Here is a 19,102-nt window from a genome sequence, read left to right as displayed (position 1 = left end):
TGCAGCACAGTAGTCGGACACAGAAGGTCTTTCACTTATTCATGACTCTAAAGTACTTGTCAGGACTAACGGGAAACTCCAACTTAACCCTCTCTATGTTTTATTGTTTCCAGAGACGTGCACACAAGTCATCATTTTTCTTGACCCCATTCTTTCCAGGTATAAAGTATGATGCAGTAAAGGAGGAAAAGCAGCTTCAGGAGGCTCGTCAGAGGGAGCTACAGCGGATAGAGGAGACAAAGCTGAAGGCTGCAGAGAAAGGTCAGGGTTTAACTGTGTGTGTGTGCGTGTGTGTGTGTATAATATCAATGGCCCATCTAGAGCAAGATAGAGCTGACTATAATGTGTGTTTTCCGTTGAATTAATGTGTTGCAGAAACAGTGTTACTTTTAGTCTGAAATAAATGCTTTTCTTCGTTTGTAAACTATACCGCACTGTTGACAGCAGACTTGTCCATGTTTGTGATTGGTCATGTGCTGCAAACTCCACCCCTTTTATGTGAACACGCTGACAGCCAGATTGAGAAACCCTGGGTTGACTTCCCGAGTTGGTAACCGGTGTCGTAGGACCGCTTAGTGTGGTCACGGTTGTTCGGGTTAGTTAAGCCAGATAACCAAAAGATACCCAGGGTACGTTGAGCTTGCTTCAAAGTACAGGCCCCTGGTCTCATGTGTATCATATTGGTCTGTGTTTGACAGAGGACCCCAATCTGGAAAAGCAGGACACCTTTGTGGAGAAGCTTGTCACTCAGGTCATTAAAAACCTGCAGGTCAAGATCTCTAACATCCACGTACGCTATGAAGATGATGTGAGTATTCAGGCTGAGTTACTTCAAGGGTGTGTGAATGTACAGCATGACTCAATTTTGTGTTTGTAAATTAAACAAACTGAAAAACGCAGGGACCAAGACAGCATTAATCATGCAGAGTACATCCAACCTTCACCAGGCTAGCTCTTATTTGATTTCTCTTGTTTGTTTTCCACAGGTCACCAATCCAAATTGTCCCTTGTCATTTGGAGTGTCACTTAAAAACCTCAGTCTTCAGGTAATGCGTCGCAATGTCCCTCCTGTCGCATTATATTCTATGTTACACTCAGCAAATTTATACATCAAACTTAAACATAATTTAAGAACATATGTATACAAATAATGTAATCTCAGGAACTCTCTGTATTTCACTGCTTGTTTTATCTTTCCAGACGTGTGATGAGAACTGGAATCCAAGACTTTTGGATGAGAATTCCCGGCTCTTCTTCAAGGTAACCATCAGCCATACCTGCACTTTATAACCGATACATTCGTTGTCATTTTTCATTACCTTTTGAAAGCTTTTTGGGCAATTTGAGCCAGTTGGTTCGATTTGTCGGCAGTTGTTCAAGGAACCAGTTTTATTTTCGAACTGTTTGCACACTGTTCGTGAAGTTACGTCATCATGGTAAGCATTTGCACTGCTCTAATTGCTTTGTGTTTCCTTTTTTCTCTCAGTTGGTTCAACTAGACAACTTGTTTGCCTACTGGAATGTCAACTCTTTACTCTTCTCCAATCACAGTCCAGATGAGGCCTTGGTGAGTCTTTTTTCTGTCTTATTCTGCTTTATTGAGGTTTAAGATTCAACCTCGTGAGCACACAGTTTCACTTTCAGGCAGTAGAACGGTGTCAAAGTAACTAAGTCACAATGTGAAAGACCCTTTTCTCAAATCCTTTTAAGCTCGTTCTATTAAATTATCTTGGTGAATATTGGAGTCTTCCAAGTCTTCTGCAAATGCTTCTGGGATCAATGAATATTTTGCTAACCATTCATCTCATCCACATGGACTCTTTCTCCAATAAGCCTAATGCCTACAATGTTTTTAAATGGGGCGTTGTGATTGTTTACTCCTGCATGTTGTTAAAGCAGTAACAAAAATGAAATATGTTCAGAAGTTAAGAAAATGTTGAGTAAAGAAAGCGGGTAAAATGTAAATGAAGCTGCTCTCCCTCTGTTTGTTTTGTAGCGATGTCTCCAGAGCAGCGTGGATATCCACAACTCCCTTTCTGTCAGCCACGACTTCAGTGAGTGTCTTTACTGTTATCCTTAATTCACATGTTTTATACTTTTTGTATAACTTAAGGACTTGTTGTCTAGACTGCCTGATGAAACCCATCTAAAGCCACATTTTCGCTCTGACAGTGCAGCGCCTGGAAAAGAAATGTGTGAATCACACAGCTTGGTGCACCGTCACCAACAACACATTGTAACAGATTTTTAGCACATTTTAACAGATTTTGTTTTGAGGCACAATCTCACAGATTTTTGAAGGGCTAACCTTGTTACACAAAATATATTCACAATTTCCACATCCCACAAATGTGTATATACTGTATATTTACCAATACAAAGTAACATGAAGCCATGTACAACCCCAAGGTTCATACTGTAAAGGTTAACAATTTTAAAGTTTTAAATCTAGGGTTGGTAGTCTTGAGAAAGAGTAGGCGAGAACTTCTTAAATTGTTCAACTGAAAAACCCAGCACAGTTGTTCCATCTCTTTACCAATGAAAGTAGCTAGCAGCACCCGCTCTGAGTCGCTAAATGTAGCGAGAAAATGTCGCCAATTCGGCAACCCTGACAGCCCGTTCCTTCAGAATTTCCTCCACAGCCACTCCCCCAAAATGATCATTGTGAAAGGCAAACAATGAACATGCCTATTGTTAGTACTCACAGCTGTTCAGCTAGCAGCTTGTGGAAGACTCCGCTGACAATCAGTGAGCGCACACGTCGACAGGCAGGTAACCCGTCCAATCATTAGCTCAGTACAGTCCTGAGGTCATCACAGATGCACATTCTTTTCTTCTTCTTTTTTTAGAGCATTATATTTATTGATTGCTGTCTGGATGACATGAGAATTTCAACAAATATAACAAAAAAATGTTTTTGTAGAAATGAACCAACCCTAGCTTTAAATAATCCATTCCTTGTTGCCGGTCCACAGTTTTTCGTCCTATCTCAGCCGGCGCTAAACTGCGGATGAATCCCAAGTCAGATGTGGACTTCTCTTCACCCAAAGTGGACCTCATGGTCAATCTCAGTGAGGTGGCCTTTGAACTCAACAGACCCCAGGTAGGTGTTGTTTTATAAACTTGTTTATTTAAAAGCCCGGTGGAAACAAAGTTGTTATTGGGAAGATAGAGGAAAAGAAACGGAGAAGTAAAAGACAACCACGGTGGGAGAATTTAATCGAAAATTGAAAAGGAAATAGTTAAAGCGGTTGTTCAGTCATCTTAACTGCACTCCTGGCAGTACTCTTTGCCAGTGAGTAATTGCTTACTTCCTCTCTTTCCAGTACATTAGCATCCTGGAGCTGCTGGGCTCAGTGGATATGATGTCTCGGAATCTGCCGTACAGGAAGTACAGACCCATGGTCCACGTTAACAAGAATGCCCGCATTTGGTCAGAAAACACTTTGTAATTTGATTAAGAATTACATTATGATTGATATTTTACCAACCTTGCATGTGTTTATCCTTAATATGTCAGAGTGTGGATTTGACTGTATGCTTCTGTGTTCATGCCTTTCAGGTGGAGGTACGTGATCACAGGCATCCTGGAAGTGGATGTGAAGCCTCGTCTCTACATGTGGTCATGGCAGCACATTCGCAGTCACCGGCAGATGGTGAAATGTTACCGAGAGCTCTACAAGACCAAAATCACCAACAAGAAACCCAGCGAGGAGCTGCTCAAGGCACTGGAGGTGGGACAGGGCGGAACCGAGAGGACGGAGATGTGTAGTGTCCCCGTTTATCTCTTAAGATCCTAATATTTGAACCACTGACGAGCTTCATATGATATTAGGAGAATGTTGCCAGGTTCTTGATAAATTTAGGTCTTTAAATATTAGAACAAATGTCTCCTCATCAGACTTCCTCTCCTGTATTATGATGCATTGATTTTAAATAGATAGATACTTTAATAATCCCGCAAGGGGAAATTTGTTCAAATAGATAAAATGATTACATTGCTTTCATATACCAACATTATCTTTAGTTCTGTTGGTAATGCCTTACCCACACATCCATTATGTTTTACATGTTTTTGATTTGTTCACAACTGCTTTGACAGATGCTGTATCTGCCATGCCATTAAGGTCTATTTGAGTGTAGTTAAGGAAGGGTAGGGAAGGTTGAAAGTATTGCTTACTTTTTTATTGAACATCTCAGCCAATCTGTCCGAAATATAATTGTGATTTGATAGCTCCGGACCTTTTTTGTGTAACTTTTGCCTCCCTAAAGCAGACCTGCTGTTGCTGCTCGATTTGTACACTGGCAAATACCCACAGTACTACAGAGGCCACAATTCATTGCCTATAGGAAATGTGAATGTAATATAATATGCAAGTAGTTAATGACAAAGATATTACCATCTCAATATCCTTTCAGTGATGCTTTACTCCAGCCATAATTGCCCACGTATCCAGTGCCCGATAAAGGGATTGATTGAAGTGCATTTGAGATTGATTATGTACCTCAGAAGAAATACAACATTATATCTAAATGTCTTTTCCTCTGCCACTTCTCTGTTCTGGAAGCATCATCTTTTCCTTTCCTGTGATTAGCAATGGACATTTAGTAACTGATGCATTCCTGCATAGCAAGAAGCTGCTGAAAGATCTAATCAGCTTGTCTGGTGTCTATTCTCAGGAGCCTGAGAAGACCTTGGATATTTTTAACATCACATTGGCCAGACAGCAGGCTGAGGTGGAGGTAAGCTCTGTCTCACCTACTGTATGGCGGGCATCTTCACTTTGTACTGTATCTCCAGCGTAAACCGTGGTCACTGTAGCTATGTAACTCATTCTGTGTTCAAATGTCCTTCTAATCCTCATGTCTCAAGTATGCTACTTAAAAAACTATTTAATACTAATTCATTCCATTCATGCGAATGAATTTAAGAAGAAATAGAAACAGAAATGATACAGAGTACAATTCCTTTTCAGAAATGCTCTGTATGTTTCCATCAATATACCACATATTACCAAAGTGATACAACATCACAAAACAGACCACAAAAGTGGTAACAGTTATCAGCAGTTGCATCTAGTGGTTGAGCCGCAGCGGTCAAGTCCTTTAACTTGACAGCTGGCAAGAAATTGTTACATAATCTTACATAAAACAATTTAAAAAGAATACATATTGGTGGCCAACAAAATAATATTTTGTTTTGGATTCATTTCACGTGACACATAATGCAGAGAACATGTGCTTCCTTGATGTATCTGTGTATGTACACAAACTGAATAGAGAAAACTTTTTTTATTTAATTTTTTTTTTTACTTCCCCAGGCAAGCAAGGCAGGCCTACGCATTTACCGTCCAGGGCTTAAGATGGAGGAGGAGGAGTCACAGGGCTGGTTGAGCTGGATGTGGAGTTGGGGAGGAGAGGCTGATGCAGAAACAAAAGAGGTCAAGACTGGAGGTAGGATGTAGAAAACCGCAAGACATGTGAATAAAAGATAATATGCACATGTGGCTAACGGAACCAAAGCAAAATAGTTGATGGTGTTAGCTAATAATCACATTCTTTCTATTCCCTCTTGCCCTGTCACTCTGTTTCAGGCTTTGATGAGCTGTTAACCACCGCTGAGAAAGCCAAACTCTACACTGCCATTGGATACAGTGACACAGCTCATAATCCCAACCTGCCAAAGAATGTGAGTCACCTGTCAACAACACTTGCTTTAGGCTCTCCATCCCGCTTAATGGAATACTTCACCTCCAAAAAGATCATTTATAAATCACTTACGCACCCCACGTCGCCTTGAATTCACCTTGAAAACTAGAACTAAAACAAAAGAAATTCTTGATGTAAATGCCAGCAAAACTGTATCAAAACATCCATTTACAGACTCTCACACATGTAGTATAATCCAAGTCTCTTTTATCCAGTTGTATACTCGCTACTTCCCAAATGCGTACATTTTCACTGAAACCTTTCTATTTAAAACATTTCTTACTCGTCCGGACTCGCACAGACCTGTACAGCGCCTGCACAAGGCTGAGACAGTTAATGCAGAAGTGTTTTAAATAGTAAGGTTTTAACTAAGACGCATGTGTTTGGAAAAGTAGTGAGAATAACACAGGATAAATGACACTTGAATTATACCGCACGAGTAGTGTGAGAATTTGTAAACTGATGTTTTGACATGCGGGAAAAAGACATTTCTATTTTCTGCAAGAATTTAAGGTAACACGGGGAGAGTAATTCAAAGACAAATGGTCATTTTGGGGTGGAAATATTCCTTTTACACCATATTACCAAGAACTAAATGCAAATAGTCTATCAGATACTGTGATTATGTACTATGTTGTCATTTCTTTATAGTTTGAGGACATGAAGGTCAATTTCCACATGGAGAGGCTGACTGTGGCCATCAAAGACAACAAAGACAAGAATGAGATCATCAGGCTGACTGTGGGAGAGCTCAAGTCCACACTCACACAGAGACCGGGAGCACAAGCCATCAAGTTCGTCATAACTATTTGTTTTTGCAATCTTTTTTTAAATAACCCACTAATAATGACCAGTAGAAGCAGTTTGTGGTTTTACTTTTGGTCTTTTGAACCCCAATACTTACAGTACATCTCATATTTAGGATCCTGGCATGGGTGTCACTGACATTTAGTCTCTTCCTCTTTTTATCAGAGTCACAGCTAAGCTTAGTCTGTTTGAAGTCACCGGCCTGGCCAGTGAGCGGCCTGCACCAACCCTCCTGTCATCAAGGAAGGCAGCCACGGGAGCCGGGACCCCGCTGCTCTGCATCCTGTTTGAGACCAACCCGCTGGATGAGAGCGCTAACCAACGGCTTCATGTGGAATCACAGCCCTTGGAAATCATCTATGATGCTGTGAGTGGTGTCCGTCGGTGTATGAGCATGAATGAAACATGAAGGGTGGGGGGTTACATATCAAATGGATTCTCTGTTCGTGTGTCTCTGTAGATAACGGTGAACAGCATGTCAGCGTTCTTCCTGCCTCCTGACGACCTGCAGCTGGATGAGCTCACCAACGCAACCCTCATGAAACTGGAGCAGTTCAGAGACCGCACAGCCACCGGTCAGTCGCACATACATTTACAACCATCTGTTGTTTATCAGGGGTTAATTCCAGGCCTGGTCCCAACCCTCTGGTGGGCAAATGTTTCACAGCCTGCATGCCTGAGCCACTGATTCAGTTGGATTGTGGTCTTCCTGTTTATGTTCTCGAGACTGATTGTTCCCTGAGATTGTTTGCTGAAGTTTCAAGCTCATTTTGTCTCTTACGATGGCATTATTCACTGCAGCTCATTTGGGCACATTCAACGAGGCTCTTATGATGGCTTAAGCTCTCAGTGCTCATCAAGAGGCTGTTGGAAATGAGCTTCAGCTAAATACACATGTACAGTACGCCGGACATGTAATTCATGAACTAAATTCAGCCAATAACTAAATCAGTGCTTATGATAGATCTATGACCATAATTTGCTTTTTACAAACGTGATGCTGACCGTAGTGCTTGATGTTGAACTTTATCACGCTTTCTTTTCTATCATCATCATTAATTAGATAATAGGAATCCTCACATCATTAAGGTCTTCTGTATTAGATAACAAAGCTGATCTATTGGTTTGTTTGTCTGTTTTGGCTGCGATTGATGAGTAAATTACTTTTTTTTTTTTTTATAGGTTTAATGTATGTGATTGAAACACAGAAGGTCCTCGATCTGAAGGTGAACCTGATGGCCTCCTATGTCATCATTCCTCAGACTGGGTTTTTTGACGGCACTCAGAACATCCTGCTGTTGGACCTTGGGCATTTTAAGGTCAGAGAGTACAAATCTTGACACAAATTCTGTCAAAATCCTACTTTAGGTCATGAAGTATAACTAAATGAGCCTCTTGAGTTGTTGTCCAACGGCTTGATTTGAAGGCTTTAGAGTTACAAAGTTTTAACATTTTAATTTTGTTGTCTTTTCAGATGTCCAGTCAAAGCAAGAAGCATCTGCCTCAGCTGTCAGCTTACTCCAGTAACATTGAGGACATCATGTCCAGAGCATACGACAGCTTTGACATACAGCTTAGCAGCCTGCAGTTTCTTTATAGCAAGCCAGGTACACACACTTTTTAGATATTGCAATACATTATACAGTATCATTTATAGAGAGAAAACTGGGTAAGTCTTGTAGCCTTGTCAGCTGTACTTTGTCTTAGAAATAATACATAGATATCGAAAATATATTTTCTCAAAGCTTTTAAGATGTTTTTTTGTGTCTTCGTGTGTGTGGAATAAAAATAAATGTAAAACATTTACTTTGTGTGATAGATGGCGACTGGAAAATGGCCCGTAAGCAAAGACAGTCACCGCTCCACATTCTAGAGCCAGTAGATCTAAAAGTGGTTTTCAGCAGAGCGATGGTCATCAAAGACTCCCGCATGGCAAAGTAAGTTCTTTTTTTATTTATTTATTTATTTATTTATTTTAATTTTTTTTAACCCCATACATCTTGTTATTTAGTATTCCATGTTGTCAGGATGTAAAAGGATGTTAAAGGTCATATGTTTGGGTGTCTATTGTGTTTCCATTTCTGCACACGTCTTCCAGGTATAAGATTTCCGGACAGCTCCCCCTGCTCTCTCTCCGTATTTCTGATGTGAAATTCCGAAATGTTCAGCAGCTGGTAGAAAGTATCCCGCTGCCTGAGAGCAGACCTGCTGCACACGGCGGCGCTTCATCCTCCACTACAAAGGTAAGACCAGCAGGATGGTTCATAATGTTCACGTTTTGTTTGAATCGGATAAATGACCAAGAGGAAATACTAAATAACATTTTTGGGCAAAATCCAGCAAGAATATTTTTCCTGCAGTTTCTTCTACAGTTTGCTGCTGTTGTTGTTGTTGTTCTTCTTCTTCTTAGTAGAGAATGGAGAAATTAATCAATATATCAATTGATGACTACAATGTACTTTAATTATAACAGATCTAACTTTCCTTGCTGATACATCTCATGTTTTGGTGGTGTTTCCTCCTCAGCCGAAGCAGTCCTTCACCCCACAGCTCACTCCCAGAAGACCTCTGATCTTAGCTGACCAGCGGTCCTCTCTCATGTTTGAGTCATGTGAGACCATCAGCGTCACCTCATTGGGTAAGACTCGCTGCACATTCTCTAGCCATATCCTCCTCCTCTCTGCACCCATCGCACCGCCACACATGCATAATCATCACGCTGTGTACCTTGTAACACGCTGTAACACGCCAGTATAACAGATGGGTCATCGTGTGTCTTTCTGTCACCTCTTAGGGTCAGCGGAAGACTTGTTCTACGATGCTCCCAGCTCTCCCATTGACGATCAGTCGTTCTTCCCAGATAATCCCATGCCGCTGAGCTACAAAATAAAAGGGTCAGAAGCTCAGAAGAACATGACAGAATTCACCATGAAGTTTGAAATCAGCGAGGTACAGAGAGGTCTTGTTGAACTAGGGGACAAGCCGAGTCTGTGATGCCGTTTCATTTCTCTAACTGTCTTTCCATTATTGTAATCTGTGTTTCCCTTTGTGCCTCTGTATGTTCTCTTTCTCTATGTCCTCTTCGTTCATCTAGTTTTCTGTTCAGTTGTGTCGTCTGTCCGGGGATCAGGAGGTCACAGTGCTCCACTTGGACATCGACGCTCTGGGCACTGAACTGAACCGACGAACCTTTGACATGACATCTTACACCTACCTAAAGGAGATCTGCCTCAAGTGCCCTGAATACATGGGTCAGTAGATGCTTGCAGGACTCGCGGTTCTTGAGACATTATTCATAACTCAATTTGACTATCGTTTGGTGATTAAAAACATTCTAATAAGCATTTGTGAGAAAAAAAGTCAGACGAGTATCGACAGCAGTCATGTTTTATTTCTCTCAACCGCGTATAGATTCCGAAGAGAAGCAGGTTCGGCTGATCACCACTCTAGACAACACGGAAGTGGACCTTCTTACCCTGGAGTATATTAAAGTATGTGTGATAGGATATGTTGAAGCTTTCAGATCTGTCGGTATCCTGAATGATTATTTTGCAAATGGTGGTAAATGGCTTTCTGATTGAGGATTGTATGTCTTTTCCAGGCTGATAAGAATGGCCCGGAGTTCAAGTCTCAACACAACAACACAGAGCAATTCATTAAGGTGAGGAAAATGTTTATTCACTAGTAATTCAAATGTAGATGCTTCTATATTATTATATCCGCTGTATTGGAATATATTTGGAGCAGGTTTCCCTATCAACTATTCGATGCTGGAAGATAAAGCAAAGTACACTTTAAATATCTGTATTTTCACGACAGCGTAAATACAAGCCAGTATAAGAACAAGAACAATGGTACTTGATGCAAAACAAAAAGCAAAGATGCCATATTATTGTTCGTCTCCACTAATATTTTACTTTTTGACAATGCATTCCCCATCAGGTGGCCGTCTCCTCCCTGGATGTCCATCTCCACACGGAGGCTCTACTTAACACCATGAACTTCCTCAACAACCTCCTTCCTCCATCCACTAAGAAGGAGGGAGGGCAGGAAGAGCTGCCCACCATCCTGGAGGAGGAGGAGGCCGAAGCAGAGCGGGAGGGAGAGAAGAAGGAGGAAGCTACTGTAACCAGGAAAAAAAGTAATCTGTTCTACTAAACCCGTTTCAGAGTTTCATTCAACCTTACATTGCAAAGCCATCAGTCGTCTTGCATTACTCGCCTTTTCTTTCTCTGCACTTTTTTCTCATAGGCACAAAGAGTTCAAAGTTTGCCAATGTGGTAAATCTGCATATCAGAGCTGATCTCCGCTGTCTGAAGGTTTTTATTCGAGGACAGAAAACCAGGATCTCAGAGATTCGTATCGAAGGTACGTAAGGGTTGTGACATCTCTTGCTCAATTTGTCTTGTAATGCAACATTTCTGATTTGGTCCTCCATGCTTGCATTGCATGAAAGTATGCCGTTAATGGGGAAATGCTAAATAAATGCTTTCTCTTTCTTTCTCAACCATCCAGGTCTGGTGTCTGAGGTTCTGATGAGGAAAAAGGAGAGGGAGATTCTGGCAAACCTGAAGAACATTGTGATCCTAGACTGTGACAAAGATGCGCTTTACAAGAAGGTACAATCAGAAAGTGGTCTTTCTTCAAAACGTGAATGCTCTATGCCAGCGGTTCCCAAACTTTTTAGGCCACGCACCCCCTTCTACATCCCGACCGGGTTCACGCACCCCCAAACCCCCCCCCCCCACACACACACACACACCTTAAAAAAAAAAAAGCAACAGAGCCGCATAAAAATCGGACGAATGAGAGAACAGTTTGCTCGCGCGTGGCGTTTGTTTACAAGATAAAAAACACAAAAACTCTTCCTGCACCGTGCCTTCGAAAAGGTAACGGACGTAACGTTACGAAGGTAACGGACGATTGGCCAGATTGGCCACATCTGTAGGCTCGTCTACTTGCAGAGAGTAAAACTCACTCTTCTTCACGCGACCGACCAATGTAGCCAGGATGTCTTCGGACAAAGCATCGATGCGCGCGACAGTGTTGTTGGACACCGGGATGAGGTGAGGCACCCGATCATCGGGTCTGTCAGCCCTCGGAACAGGCCGCGGGTCAATAACTCGTGGGTGGCGGGGTAGAGGCGAGGCAGATCACAGAAAAATAATAAAGACTAGAGTACGACAAAGATATGTTGATGAGAAACGTATTTGTACGTCAAACACAAACGTAATCAGGGAGAAAATACGTTCGTGGTAAAACGTAATTGAGAATGTATTTTAGTTTTGGGGGAACGTAATTTTTAGGAGACAGGACTGCACCGCCATTACATTTTTCCTCTCGCGCACCCCCTAGAGGCAGCTCGCGCACCCCCAGGGGTGCGCGCACCCCACTTTGGGAATCCCTGCTCTATGCTAATCTATCAATGAACTTAATGTGCTCTTAACTTGTCTTTTTGTTCTATAATAATTCAATTCTATGTATTTAAGTCGACATGTATACTTTGTCACTTCCTGTGCTTTTAAAGACTTGTGTTTCTGGCATTCATAAATGTTGAGCACCGAGCACAAGTCACTCAGGATAAGAATAATAGATGATTGATTATTCTGATTTGTGTTTCCCAATAGCTCTTTAATTCTCCCTGTCTCATTTATTTCTTAGGCTGTGTCTATCGCAGATAAGGAAGTGTTTGATTTCCACATGGTGAACTATACAGACGCAACAGAGGGAGATGCCTATCTGGACATGTCTAAAGTTGACACCTCTGTCACGCTGACTGTGGGATGCATCCAAGTCATCTTCCTCAACAAGTTCGTCTCCTCCATGCTGGTAAGTATCACATATCCCTGGAACAATTCAAGCTTTTTTTAATATATAAATGTGTTTATGCAACAGACTTGTTACAGACAGTACAGATACTAACTGTGAATAAGAAGTCTGTCATTTTTCTGACATTTTTAGAAACAGACAGCACAAAATGCACTCATCATCCCAGAATAATCCGCCCTCTTTCCCACCCTCCCACATGTCCCAGTAGGAGAATACACTTCCTTGCTTGACAGATGAAGCAAAACAAAAAAAATACTTGGTCAGGGAGTTAATATAGGAGAGTAAGGGGTCCCAAGTTCTGTGAAATCTTTTAACAGATCTTCTGACTGTGTGCTTGATTGTCTTTCTATGTGGAGGAAAGTCATTCAATCTTTTAACCAAGAAGTTGTGCCAGGGGGGTTAGCACCCTTCCAATGTAACAATATACGATGCAAATATGACAAAGTCAGCCTGGTATTTGGTAAACTTACCTTCAACAGGAGACACACCAAAGATAGCGATCAAGGGGGGCACGGGGTTGGGCAAACAATCCAAGACTTTTAACAGTTGGTCTTGTCCCAATCACTTAATATGTGTGGGATACCGATGGTAGGACCCCACTTTCAGATTTATGTATTTGCCAGGATAATTATTTCATTAATATGAGTCTCAAGATTTCTTTTGTGAGATAGTTATGCAATAAGAACTTTCTAACTCACTTAAAACTAATGATGCATATATATACTGTACGTTAATTTTTCCTTGTACCCAATTATTTCTGCATTCCAACCCAAACTTCTTTTAATTTCTCTCCCACATTCTTTTATTGTCCATCCCTTTTTTATCCGCCCAGGCTTTCGTCAATAACTTCCAGGAGGCTAAAGAGGCGCTGGCTGAGGTGACAGTCCAGGCTGCAGGAAAGGCAGCATCAGGTGTGAAGGAGCTGGCCGAGCGGAGCACTCGGATCGCGCTGAACGTCGACTTCAAAGCACCCATCATCTTCCTGCCCCAGTCCTCCTCTTCCTCAAATGTCATTGTAGCTGACCTTGGTCTGCTGTCTGTCAAGAACCGCTTTGCCAAGCAGCCCTTTAAAAGTGATGCAAAGATCCCGCCTGTTGTGGATCAAATGATTGTGAGACTGACTGACCTCAGGATGTACAGGTCAGAGACCAGTCATCTGAATAAATTATGATTAAATGACTATTTGCTGAAATAGGCTCGGGATAACTTCTCTCATTACTTGTGTGTTGTTGCTTTTTCCAGGACCACATACGTAGATGAAGGTTTTCAGGGAGAGACCCAGCTGTTGATGCCAGTCAGCCTGGATTTGGAAATCCAAAGAAATCTTTCATCCAACTGGTACCACAGCATACCTGATATAGAGATCACTGCTCATCTTAAGCCCATGAGTGTAAGTAGTGCTGTATGACTGCATGGGAAGGAGTTACTAGTTTACAGCAAACGTAGTGTTTCTTATAGACTACGTAGATTTTAATTTGTGCATTTAGAAAATTGGATTAATAATTAACAGGCCTATAGATTAGGATATACTGTATTAAGACTTTGTTTTTGTTTTTTAAATATCTGATTCCAAGATCTAAATCAAAAAACGTTTTCCCTGGCATCTTATTATCAAATCCTGTTTCTGCTCCCAACAGCTGATCCTCAGCCAGGATGACATGACGGTGGTCCTGAGGACTCTTAGTGAGAACTTGTCAGAGAGTTCTGATGCTCTGCCACCTCCAGCTCCTCCACCCACCACTGACCGTTCCTCTGACTCTGTATCTAACAAAGAGTCCCAGGGATCTGGAACCACCGGACCGGCCAGCAGTAAGGCGTTGTGGTTATGCTTGTTTATGTTCATGTGTGTAAAGTAGTTCTAAAAATAAGGCACAATCTTAAAATTGACTAGCTTAGAGCTTGACAAGTGAAAGAGAGGCATCTACAGGCTTTCTAGGACCAGGACCAAATCCTAGAAAGCTTATGAAATCTTTTTAAATAATTTAAATCAAGAACTAATGAACCTTTCTAACGTGGTTTGTGCTGCGTAACTTTGTAGGTAACACGGTAGTGACGGCTGCTGTTGTGGAGCCCCACAAAAGCAGCAAGTTGAAGAACACTCTCAAAGTAGACTTCAAGTTTGACTCAATGACACTCGTCTTGTACAGCCCTAATGGGAGTGAGGTAATGCATATACACACACACACGCGCGCGCACACAGACACAAATGATTTGTGAAATGAAACCTGTCTGTCATCATTTTACAAAACGCAGTCTAACACGGTGTGTATGTCATTATCTAGATCCAGCTGTTGGATTCCCACGATGAGCAGCTGAAGTTGGCAGAGTTTACTCTGGGCACCATCTCCACCTCCGTCCACATGTTCTCCGACAGCTCCATGAAGGCCTCAGTCCGACTGGCGGCCTGCCTTCTGGATGACAAGAGAACCAGAATCCAGATGGTCACCCCGAGGTACTCGGGACGCGCACACACACTCTCATGCACATGTTTATCAGTGTATATATACACAACTCAGGCTGACATTAAATATTTGTTTCATTCAAATTTTACACACCAAAAGTCTACAGTATGCTTTCTTCCATTACAATATACCCGAGCTTAATGATGACATATTCTTGTTGTCTGTCCTCAGATGCTTTATAACACTTCTGTAATATAGTGTGATCTTACTGACAGACTGGTAGATGTAGAAAACTAACACGTCATTGTCATGCCTAAAAATAGCATGTAGGGCAAACTACATTTAATGTTTTATTTATCTGCTCCTCTGCTGGAGATAATATTGTAATCACTACTCATTCTTCACTCTCTCACTCCTTCTTTTATGTCGTTCTTCGTGTCTGACCATCATTTATACTCTCACTCTGTCCACTCCTCCACATCCATCCAGTAATAATATCTTTAACCCCTTTCCTTCGTCTTCTCCAGGATGATTGCAATGCGTCCTGGTGCAGAACAGAACATTATGGTGGAGGTGAACTACCGTCAGGGCCGTGATGGCACCACTTTGGACACCGTGGTGCAGGATGTGTACCTGTGTGCCAGCATGGAGTTCCTTCTCACGGTGGCAGATATCTTTCTCAAGGCCACCCAGCAGGGTTTTGATCAAAAAACTCCAACCAAGAGCAGTAGTGGAGCGGGAGAGAAAAGGAACATTAACTCCTCTACCACATCTAAAGAGTCCAGTGAGTTAACCATATCAATTTAAAGTCATTTTTGATTCAGCAAAATAAAATGATCTGCAAGTTCTCTTGCCAGGGGGAGGGCATGTGGAAGAAATTATGACTGTTTCTCTTTTGGATCATGTATTTTGTGTCTGTGGTAACATAATGAGTCATATACTAACTGTAAATTATAAAGAATTGAATTAATCTGACGTTATTTGTACCCTGTTGCCTTACGACCTGAACTGATGTTTTCCTCTGACTCTCTGCCGCGGTCAGCTGTAGCTCCAGCTGTGGTGTCAAAGACGGAGATGAATGTTGTGGTGCGTAACCCGAAGATTGTGTTCGTGGCTGACTTGACGCGCGCTGACGCCCCGGCCCTGGTGATGACCACGCAGTGTGAACTAGTGAGGAAAAGTGGTGCAGAGGGATCACAGATGACTGCTGTTATCAAGGACCTCAAGGTTTGTATCGTCATTGTAATGCCACCCTGAAAAAACAGATTGTTTAAATAATGAAAAATATGTCTTGCATGCAAAAATTTAATTAAAAATTAAAAAAAAGTTTCTTTGAATTGTTGCCGTTATTGTAGGTAGTGGCCTGTCCCTTCTTAAGAGAGAAGAGGGAAAAAAATGTGACCACAGTGCTGCAGCCGTGTCAGGTGTTCTTCCAGAGCACTCAGTCCCCAACCTCCCCTCAGGCTATGGAGGTCTCCATCAACGCTCTCACATTGAAGGTAGTTTTTTGTTTAATCATCGTTACACAATCTGAATCCAGGCATTTCATCTATGAAAGGCATTTTCTTCCAATGCAGATGTTAAAAGTTTTTCCAGGGATCAAGTTGTTGCATCTAGACGTCGATGATAATAAATGCCTTGCTATTAGCAACTAATGGCCTGTTTTACCTTTTAAACTGTAGTGTAAAGCTTTATTTGTACTTGATGCATCCGCAAGGGTGACGTCACACCATCAGACACGCTCCTTCAGGTTATTCCCCCCCCCCCGTTTCTGCACATCTGATTTTCTAACATCGTGAATGGACAGAAACAATGCTGAAACCATGCTTTAGATGTGAGCTTTTGATACTCTGCCCCCTACAGTTAGTCGTGAGGAGAAACCCACACAGAGGATAAATGATCCAAAAGTTTCCTTTTTAGCATCAAGTGAATGCAAAAATTTTAAAGCAATGGAAGTTTACTATTGTGTATACTTAGAAACATTTAAATTTAACTTTGAACTATGAACTTGGTATAAAACAGTTGTGTATCTGCGACCTGACTCTCTGCCTAGGTATCTCCAATAATCATCAACACGGTGATGACCATCCAGTCTGCACTGACTCCCACAGCGGAGACCCCTGATGAGCTGGATAGTCCTGTTCCCGTTGACCTGTGGGAGAAACGTGGCTGGAAGGAGCTCAAACTTTGGTTCCTAGAAGAGGAGGGGGATGAAGACCCAGAGTCACAGCCCCCACTGATACCACAGGGAGAGTCATTACAGGTATGGCCATGTTTATACTACAAACCTATGATCTGTTTTGCAGGATTTCAGTCTATACACAGACTACAGGTTTGATGTATCAGAGCATTTTGTGTCATTTCATTGACTGTCCATCTCTGCAGGTGACCATCAAATCTGTCTGTGTGACTCTGGAGGCTGGAGTGGGACACCGCACTATCCCCATGCTTCTGGCCAAGTCCTCCTTCCATGGAGATGTCAAAAACTGGTCCACACTCATTAACTTACACAGCGAGCTGAACCTGGAGGTACAGCACATACGCACTGTATTTATTTCCTTAATTTGATCCTCGGACCTTATTCTAATTCTTATATTAACGTGTCACTGTAAAATTGCCCGAGAACTATGTTTGACTTTTGCAGTTGTCTTTGCTTTTGATATTGTTTGGTCTCAACTCAAATATGAGGAATGCACAATACCCTTTAAGATTATCTATTTTGTATGCTTTACATATACTTATTCATGGTAATCTAACACAATACCTCAAACATATTACCACTTGCTATGGTCAGAGCGCATGTGGTTGGAGAGGTTACTGAGATTTTCTTGTGTTTTGTATTTCTGTTAGGTTCACTATTACAATGAGATGATGGGAGTGTGGGAACCGCTGCTGGAGCCCTTAGAAGATGAGACAAGAGATGGCTTTCGATCATGGAGACTGGAACTGAAGGTACTGATATAAATAAACACACATACTGTATTCATACTGTATATACTCAGACATGCATGCATATGACTTTTCTCTATCCTATAACCAGATGAAGAAGAAGTCAGTGATTTACACAGGTTTGTCAGATGAAGTGGATTACCATGTCCCAGACTATAAGACGGTCATCGTCATCAGCAGTAAAGACCAGCTCAACATCACCCTCTCCAAGTGTGGCCTGGCCATGCTTAGTAACCTGGGCACGGTAAGAGAAGAGCTGTACACATTTTTAACAGGAAGTCTAAGAACAGGTGGTCATCTATAATGTTCCTGTTCCTGCCTCTCCCCAGGCGTTTGCTGAGGCTGCCAAACAGACAGCGGGCTCTTTCCAGAAGGATGAAGCTCCGTTTATAGTGCAAAACCGCCTCGGCCTGCCAGTGTCCGTCCGCCACAGTGAGATGTTTTGTCCCATCGGCCAGCAGAGCACCAACGGCACTGTGAAGCTGCAGGACGGAGTAACCGTCGGGATGGACTATTCCACCAAAGCAGACTCCGACCAGTTCACAGCCATGATCTCCTTGAGTGGAAAGGACTACTACATAGAGCCTAGTAAGTTGACCTGTATACACCATTATGTACGTGCACATGTGCAAAAATTAATCGTTAGTTGTTGCAATATCACGAATACACATTACTGCCAACAGGGTTTAGTTTTACACAAAGCCTACAGTACACTCACTTTGTGTTTATCTGTCTTTAGATCAGGAAACACTGATACAAACAATGTTAAAACTGGGCAGTCAACTTAACCTAACAATGAAGTTAAAGCACAAAATGTAAATGATAAACGGTGATTTTATTTTTAAATTATGACCAAATTGATTTTGTGTGTATTTATAGAAGAAAATAACTGGTGATTGTCGTCTCTGCCAAGTGTCGTCATCAATCCCCTCTCTCTCTCCTGTATTTATTTTTGCATCAAAATATGTCATCAAGAAACTATCCCAGAAAAATGTCAAAATATAATACTTTCAGGTGAAATGAACTGCTCTTACTTCCTCTGCTCTCTCCAGTTCCGATGGGCCACACCTCAGCCGGTGTGATCCCCCTGATCAAAGTGGGCGGAGGAATGTACAATGTAATGCACAAAGACTTGGGAGTTACTCGTTTCCTGGTCTGTCAGATTTACTCTGTGGAGGGCAGCAAGTACATCAAGATCCGCTCCCCTTTCCAGGTACTACACTTATCCTGTTGTACAAGTTTAGTCATTTTTATCCTTTTATTTTTAAATATTTCATGACAAAATTACACTTTCCCTTCCAGGTACAGTCTTTAGGGAACTTCATCATTTAAGCTAATTAAATATGTATTGCAATAACTGTATATCAGGTGTCTTGCAGATCACTCAAAAATGTTTACATTTTTTT

At 41.8% G+C, this 19,102-nt stretch overlaps 1 protein-coding gene across 1 annotated transcript in view; it reads left to right on the top strand.

Moving 5' to 3' along the window:
* The window catches only part of vps13a (vacuolar protein sorting 13 homolog A), a 34,723-nt gene that overhangs the window by 1,390 nt on the left and 14,231 nt on the right, over positions 1-19,102 (top strand). Inside the window, exons 5-46 of the mRNA XM_079270875.1 lie at positions 160-261; positions 699-808; positions 987-1,046; positions 1,201-1,260; positions 1,487-1,567; positions 1,997-2,054; positions 2,976-3,103; positions 3,327-3,433; positions 3,563-3,734; positions 4,681-4,743; positions 5,322-5,454; positions 5,595-5,689; positions 6,361-6,503; positions 6,682-6,883; positions 6,977-7,091; positions 7,699-7,835; positions 7,991-8,123; positions 8,336-8,453; positions 8,615-8,759; positions 9,043-9,154; positions 9,311-9,465; positions 9,611-9,767; positions 9,928-10,007; positions 10,118-10,177; positions 10,459-10,657; positions 10,768-10,884; positions 11,032-11,135; positions 12,178-12,345; positions 13,178-13,485; positions 13,588-13,735; positions 13,983-14,154; positions 14,384-14,508; positions 14,628-14,797; positions 15,275-15,531; positions 15,790-15,974; positions 16,103-16,246; positions 16,801-17,010; positions 17,133-17,276; positions 17,598-17,699; positions 17,788-17,940; positions 18,026-18,284; positions 18,749-18,909. Coding sequence (XP_079127001.1) covers positions 160-261; positions 699-808; positions 987-1,046; positions 1,201-1,260; positions 1,487-1,567; positions 1,997-2,054; positions 2,976-3,103; positions 3,327-3,433; positions 3,563-3,734; positions 4,681-4,743; positions 5,322-5,454; positions 5,595-5,689; positions 6,361-6,503; positions 6,682-6,883; positions 6,977-7,091; positions 7,699-7,835; positions 7,991-8,123; positions 8,336-8,453; positions 8,615-8,759; positions 9,043-9,154; positions 9,311-9,465; positions 9,611-9,767; positions 9,928-10,007; positions 10,118-10,177; positions 10,459-10,657; positions 10,768-10,884; positions 11,032-11,135; positions 12,178-12,345; positions 13,178-13,485; positions 13,588-13,735; positions 13,983-14,154; positions 14,384-14,508; positions 14,628-14,797; positions 15,275-15,531; positions 15,790-15,974; positions 16,103-16,246; positions 16,801-17,010; positions 17,133-17,276; positions 17,598-17,699; positions 17,788-17,940; positions 18,026-18,284; positions 18,749-18,909 — 5,852 coding nt within the window. The remainder of the gene's footprint in view (positions 1-159; positions 262-698; positions 809-986; positions 1,047-1,200; positions 1,261-1,486; positions 1,568-1,996; positions 2,055-2,975; positions 3,104-3,326; positions 3,434-3,562; positions 3,735-4,680; positions 4,744-5,321; positions 5,455-5,594; positions 5,690-6,360; positions 6,504-6,681; positions 6,884-6,976; positions 7,092-7,698; positions 7,836-7,990; positions 8,124-8,335; positions 8,454-8,614; positions 8,760-9,042; positions 9,155-9,310; positions 9,466-9,610; positions 9,768-9,927; positions 10,008-10,117; positions 10,178-10,458; positions 10,658-10,767; positions 10,885-11,031; positions 11,136-12,177; positions 12,346-13,177; positions 13,486-13,587; positions 13,736-13,982; positions 14,155-14,383; positions 14,509-14,627; positions 14,798-15,274; positions 15,532-15,789; positions 15,975-16,102; positions 16,247-16,800; positions 17,011-17,132; positions 17,277-17,597; positions 17,700-17,787; positions 17,941-18,025; positions 18,285-18,748; positions 18,910-19,102) is intronic.

This window comes from Melanostigma gelatinosum, assembly GCF_949748355.1.
Source record: "Melanostigma gelatinosum genome assembly, chromosome: 6".
Lineage (NCBI taxonomy): Eukaryota > Metazoa > Chordata > Actinopteri > Perciformes > Zoarcidae > Melanostigma > Melanostigma gelatinosum.
Note: the sequence above shows the minus strand (reverse complement) of the source record. Positions and strands in the feature narration are given on the sequence as shown.